This window comes from Gavialis gangeticus, unplaced genomic scaffold, assembly GCF_001723915.1.
Source record: "Gavialis gangeticus isolate Ggan-Ray unplaced genomic scaffold, GavGan_comp1, whole genome shotgun sequence".
Classification (NCBI taxonomy): domain Eukaryota; kingdom Metazoa; phylum Chordata; order Crocodylia; family Gavialidae; genus Gavialis; species Gavialis gangeticus.
Genome location: NW_017729024.1, coordinates 99,126,711 through 99,133,693, shown reverse-complemented (window position 1 = coordinate 99,133,693; position 6,983 = coordinate 99,126,711). Strand labels below are relative to the sequence as shown.

Sequence of the window (6,983 nt, the reverse complement as noted above, 5' to 3'; positions counted from 1 at the left end):
CCATTCGCCCCCCGCCCCCGCTCACCGCGGAGGGACCCGCGCGACGCGGCCCAGCCCGGCCCCGCCGTTACCTCCGCGGCCTCCCGCACTCCCCCACGATCGCCGCAGCCCTCTGACGCTTCCTGCAGCCGACAGGACCCCGCGTCTCCCTGGTGCTGGTGCTGCTGCTGCCGCCGCCGCCGCCCCACCAAGCCGCTGGCGTCTTCCGGAGGCGCCTCATCCTCCCCCGCCGTCACCTCCCGCTTCCGTTTGCTGGCGGGGGCGTGGGGCGCGGGCTCGGCGCGCAGGAGGCAGCGGGGCACGAAGCGCTTGCAGGGCACGTGACACACCAACGGCTCCGCGCGGCGTTTGGCCATAGAGTGGGGGGAGGCTCCGCGAGCACACGCGCGTGGCGATGCCAGAGGGGAGGGGGTGTCGCACGCATGCGCCTCCCGTAGCGCTCCCTCGGGCCTGTTGTGGGCCCCGCCCACCCCCAGGCGCACCAATAGCCGCTTGTCGAAGCCAGGGCAAAAGGCGAGCACCGCCCCCTCAGCCCGTGAAGCGCATGCGCACGTCGCTCCGGGCTCGCGCGCGGGCAAGCACCTGTAGTCCGCCGGGCCGGGCTAAGGTACGGGCAGAGGGGGAGGGGGCCGGGCGCGCCCTGCTGCTGCTCCGTCGGAGGCGTCTCCGTGAGCATGGAGCTGTGCCCAAGCCGCAGCTGCGGCTCGGCCGAACCGGCCGCCGGGGCGGGGGCTGTCCTCTCTCCCGCCCCCTCGCTTGTGCACCAGCCCCTGGGCCCGGTCTGCCGCGGGGCTCCCTCTCCTCCACTCGGCTACTCCCCGCCGCGTGCAAGCTGCCGCGGTGCTATAGCCGGCAACCCGTGGAAACCTGCGAATACAAGGAAACGCCTCAGACAGCCCAGCCGCAAACTCCTTGCATCGAGCCACTCCCCACCCCCCTTCACTTCCCTGCCAGGATAACGCACCTCTGCAGGTGCTGCATAACCCCGCATCCCATTCACCCATGCCAAGGGCGGCGTGCAAGATCCTTTTTTTTTTTGCATGCCAAAAGAAATAACCCTCAAGAAAAGAAAAAAAGAGGAAATAAAATTGTGGGGGGAGTGAAGGATCTGTTAATCTCGGTGGCTCAAAGTCACCGTCAACTAGTGGCTGAGTTAGAGACCACAGGGCTTGATGAATAGCTCTGCTAAACTGGTGATAGGGGCTCTGTGCCTCTCCCCCTTCCCACCTTTTAATTTTCTCTCTCTCCCGTTAGGGAAATTGGAGGGCCAAGGAGATCATGCCATTGTGCCTAGAACATTCCTTTACATTTTGGAATGGATTAGCATCAGCTTTCTAAACCTATAGGCAGTATATAGCAGTCAAACGAATCTACACACACTCTCCCTCTCTAGTATATTAGTACAGTATGCACGCGCGCGCGCGCGCGCACACACACCCACACACACACAGAGTATATACTTAAATATACACAGGAGAAATATACAGTAAAAATGTATTAACCAGCACAAGTGGGGTAAAGGGGGAGGGGGGAGGATCTAAAAGTTCTGGTTATCCAAGACAGGGTTTTCAACCTTCTTGAAAACCCCTGCGGGGTGGTGGGGTGTTGTGAGAGCTCCTCCCATCCCAGCCAGCCAGAAATTCCAGTTAATAGAGTATTCCAGATAGTAGAATGCTGGTTAACACAGGTTTTATTGTATATAGTCATAGATAAAATACTGCCTATAAAAGTTTTGGAAGCATCAATTCCAAAATGTGAAAGGCATCAAACCATATATGAAAACCATCAAAAACAGTGCCAAGCTATAGCCAGACTGGCCTAGTAGCAGTTTATTTTCTTCAAATGAGGGGCCAACAAAACACATGGAAAGTCCTATCAATTTGAGAGTCTGGAGTAAAGGGGAAATTAAAAATTATTACTTGTCACTGCTCAGGATAACAAAGAGGTTACAGAAATTTGGAAATCAATCTTTGGCAAGACCCAAACCAGCATTTTTATCCTATTAAACGATTAATACTAATCACACCAATCCATATGTAAAGATTTGAAAAGTAGTTAGTTTGTGCAATTCGTGCTTTTCAGCCCATGGGAACAGTTATACACAGCCAGCTCTGGGAGCTCCTGAACACTCTGCAAGTCCCCAGAGCTGGCATGGCAAGCAGCCCCAGTCACAAACTTTGGAAGCCTTGGGATTGCTGGCTTCAGTGCAGTGAGCCTCAACAGACCATTCCAGGGCCATGGACCCTGGAGGCCAAGATTCCCCTGCATCTCACCAGGAAGCCAAGGAGGTTTCCCCACTAAAGCCTTCCTACAGCTCAGTATGAGTTCATGATAGGTTCCACAAAACATTGTGTTCAATAAGTCAGCATTTTCCAATTCCTGACCAGCTCTATGCTACTAATTGATATTTATACGGCTTCACACAGTACAAAAAAAATTAAAATCAGCAGACAGCATAATATCAGAAGGAACTAGGTTATCTAGGCAGCTGTCTACTGAGTTGGGGGGAGGGGGGAAGGAGATTATGATTTTAAATCAAAATTTACTACAAGGAGTCAAGCTAATAAAATGTAATCCATTATTCATTCTGCAAACTTTAATATTTCAAGAAAAATCAAGTTATTATACACATTAAAAATAGAGGAAAAATCATGCAGACACATGAAGTTTCCAATTCAGTTCTTTGTAACTGATTTTAGAATGAACTACATATAAATAAAAATACAGGACACTACATTTGTCAAACTTACTCCATATAAAGAAATGTTACATAGCAGATTATGCAGCGTCTCATTTTTATAATTTTACACACTCAATACCACATACAACTCAATAATGACCTAAGTTGTCCTGGTTTCAGCTGATCATTATACACATTTTCCCTGTGAATACAACATTGAGAAAGAGAAGAATTAAGACACTCTGAATAATACACAATTATCCCTGTCCATTAATGTACAAAAGATCATCTTAAAAATTAGTACATTTGAATAGAGATGGAGGATCACCAATTCATATGATTTATCTGGAAGATAACATTTCCTCCAACTCTCAATATAACTCCTATATTTCTGAAAGGAAAGTTTATGGAAACTTGTATTTGAATTGATATTCCCTAAATTGAAAGTAAAAGGGCATACTGTTGTATATCTAACAGGTATTTAGAATGAAGAACACTGATGTTTCCCAGAAGGGGCTTAGTGTCAAATGTGCCATTTTTCAGTCGGGGGAATGGAAAAACAATACTGAGAAAGAGAAAAAATTCTTGTGTATCAGTCACTAGGGTAGTACAAATTTACACACGTAAAAATGGGAATACCTCTTTTACAGGAGAAATGCCCACTGAATAAAAAGAAAGAGACCAGGCAGAACAGGCAATATTACACAACTAAGTGTTCAGAAACTTTATGATCAGTATTTACCCTGACCATGCCTTATTTCAAGGGATTTTAAAATATTAGTAGCATTTTATTGAAATGTATCTTTCTTCTATGAGAAGTTCATAGTAAAAGCATTAGAGCAGATTGTACCACAAGGGAATGAAAGCTACAGGAAACCATCTGTTGCTTTATAAAATCAGAAAGTTTCTGTTTCATTGAAAGGCAGTACAAATCAGGTTTCAATAAACGTTACTTGTGGCTGGGCAAATTTTAGCCTTTTTGTTAGTTTGTTTTAAGGCAAAAAAAATGTCCTTAATACTTTTTTTAGTAAAAACAGAAAGTCCAGGCTCTGGACAAATAAACTTTTACAGACAATGTTGGTCTAATACTTCTCATTGGCAGGTATCCTGAGTTTAAACTATGTCTATAGGCTTTCTGCTTCTAGATAGTATTTATGTAATAATAATAATAATAAAAATAGAATAAATCCACAAAACAAAACGAAAAAAGCATAACTTAAAATTCCCAGGTAAATTAAAGCAAATCCAGAGGCACAATATACTTGCCTTACTGAAAAAAAGATAAAGCTAGAAATGGCCTTACAAAAGATGCAGCCAAGCAAATTCCAGGAGAAGGGGGTCACAGTTAGATGAAAGCAATGGAGTTTAACAGTACCATAACATGGGGTGAGTTAGTGGGGCATCTGACCCAGGTGCCACCTAAGGGGAAGAGCACCTCCTGTACCCCACTGGGTTTACACTTCCCAGCTGTACATTGCAGCAGCATGGAGCATCTTGTGTCATAGAAAGCAAGTGTTCTGAGAATCCTAGTTTTAAAATATCAGCAATGACATTTGCTGCTGCTGGGGGAAGAACTGATCCCAGTTTCGCCACAAAAATCAGCAGATTTTTGCATCTCGACATGGGCTTTGGCAGCAAAAATAAAGGAGTAAAAGTTTCCTCCACTGCCATTCTGGAAATCTGTCATTCCCAGACCACCTTGCACATCATCCATGATGCTGCTTGCTGTTGTTTCTCTGTACTGCCTAGTGGGAAAAAGAATAAGAGGACTGCTCTGGGCACACTTTTCTCATATTATGCTTCTGGAGTTAAAAAAAAAAAAAAAAATCACATTATAATCCAGTGCCATTAGCAAGAAACCCACTGAAAAAGCCTCAGTTCCCCATAATGCCTTTTTCATTTTAAATGATTTTTAAAAATGGATGACAATGTTGCTAAGTTAATGATGTCAATGTCAAGAAAACTAAGTAGCTAATTTGATTCTTCTAAACACAGGATATTTTTTAATATTTTTTTCACTGAAAATATATGTATAACTTCAAAAGTGACAGAAGCTTTCCTGTATAAAATTACCAGGCAACTTAACATAAAGAAATAACAAAATTAGAGGTAGATTTAGTGTAGCATGGGTAAATTGCCTTAAAGTTCCAGTCAAGTATCTAACAACTGACCTATAAATGTTGAATAGATATAGAAGCTCTTACTAAAAATGCATGATTTATACAGTTTTTTCCATGTTCATATTAATGGTAACAGTGGCACAGCTGTCTCAATTATGTTCAACTGCTTTCCTTAAAAAAGGAACATTTTCTGTTGTTTAATGATCTCTAACAAAAAAATATTGCTTCAAAAATATTGGCTTAACGAACAGATAAATTAAACTAATGAACTTCAAGTGGGCCAAATGCCTGACACATCAGGGCAGGTCTTCTGGCTTGAGGCTTATGTACTAGGGCTCCATTGTGACAAGCTACTTTAACCAATCAGTATTTTAAATTGGCTATAGATTAGTTGCTTTGAACAGACTGGTGAACCTAAGGGCTGAGAAAATTACAGCTCCGAAACTATTCTATATTATTTATTTCCTCAGTCCTACAGAAAATAGTTTCAAGGTTTATAAAGGTCACTATGAACTGCTTTCACAAAGCATTTTACCACTTTTCAACAACTCGACTTCATACCTTTTAAAAATAAAAGATTGCTTGTTTAGAAATGCTTCTCTCAGAGTGGCAGAGTTTGTACTATGCAAACTTCTTGATTATTTGTAAATCAACAGGAAAAAAAATGAAAGCCATTGGAATTTTATGAAAGACAACAGACAGAATATATAAAGTCAATCTTGTATGGGCAGACTCATGGCAGATGCATTGAAACCATAGGAGGTTTTTATGACTTCTGATTTCTAAAGCACAAAGACAGTGTATTGTGAACATTTTCCCCTCCATTTTCACTACTGCAGTACAAATATGCATGGCATAGTACGTCAGGATAGCAATACAGATTAAGAAAATAGACACTATCTAAATTATGTTAGGAATAAGAAGGCACCACTGATTTGAGGTTGTGTCCAGCCATTACCCACAGTCCATTTTGTCAATTCTAGCACTAACTCCAACATTTTTTCCAAAGAATCTCTTTGAAACACTGCTATTCTGGTTTCCTAACTACAAACAACACACATTCATAGTAGTATTTCATCATGGAGAGTTCATTCACAGTGTACGTGGACAAAACAGATTCTCTCTCTACCTGAAAATAAAAATTCAAAAGTTACAGGACATTTTTCTGTGACACAGTAGTTTCTCCAACAATTCAATTCCAAAGTATTTTTCCTCTAAAGAGGCATTATTACTGGACATTTCCTATCAGGGGTCCTTGGCCCCTTAATACATACAAAATGATCACAACTAGCAGCAAGATTATAAAAATATAAGTATATAGAATATACTAGTCTGTATTATTAAAATAATTACACTTAAGTAGTGCGAGTTTTGGCTATAGCCCACCTCCTTGAATGTTACTAGGAAACTGCAATTTATTCTTACCTCTATATGGAATCCATATTGTAATATAACATTTTTTATATCCTCATAACTCAACTCTATAGAAAGTTCATTTGCCAAATTTTCGAAGTGATAAAGGAGAGGACCTAAGGTACAAAATCAGAAGTTTCAATACCACCAAGTTTCATTATATTTCATGAGTACATTTTTATTAGGTCTTTTAAATAAAGGTAAAACTGAACAGCACTTATATTAAAGTATGCAATCAACTAAGTGTACAATTTCCTGATGTCTTTATAGGAACTGACAATGATATCTAAAATCAAGGTTGACTAACACCTTTCTATTATAAACCCATTTTACCTGTTTTGAGCTTTACCAAGTTAGCAATTTTTTAAAATTATGTTTTGGCAAAAAACTGTTCAATTATTCTGTTAGCAAAGTTTGGGAAATAGACTCTTTTGCCCTTATTAAATTCATAGATTTCATAGACATTAGGGCTGGAAGGGACCTCAGAAGATCATCGAGTCCAGCCCCCTCCCCAAAGGGCAGAAAGTCAGCTGGGGTCACAGGATCCCAGCAAGATAAGCATCCAATTTGCTCTTGAAGGTGTTCAATGTAGGTGCTTGAACCACCTCCGATGGCAGACTGTTCCAGACCTTGGGGACTCGGACAGTAAAGAAATTCTTCCTTATGTCCAGCCTGAAACGGTCTTGCAGTAGTTTATGACCGTTCGACCTCGTCATCCCTTGGGGCGCTCTGGTGAACAAATGTTCCCCCAGATACTGGTGGTCACCCCT

At 42.1% G+C, this 6,983-nt stretch overlaps 1 protein-coding gene across 5 annotated transcripts in view; it reads right to left on the bottom strand.

The window, feature by feature from the left end:
• CARNMT1 (carnosine N-methyltransferase 1) overlaps positions 1-6,983 on the bottom strand; it is a 56,121-nt gene that overhangs the window by 9,877 nt on the left and 39,261 nt on the right. For 2 of the 5 annotated variants that reach the window (XM_019517446.1, XM_019517444.1), the window contains exons 7-8: positions 6,226-6,329; positions 2,575-5,929 (exon numbers count right to left, since the gene is read on the bottom strand). In XM_019517446.1, the coding sequence (XP_019372991.1) occupies positions 5,828-5,929; positions 6,226-6,329 (206 nt within the window). In that variant the 3' untranslated portion in view covers positions 2,575-5,827. Of the gene's footprint in view, positions 1-2,574; positions 5,930-6,225; positions 6,330-6,983 lie in introns of those variants that run through there. The other 3 variants (XM_019517442.1, XM_019517443.1, XM_019517447.1) reach the window with 2 other exon arrangements.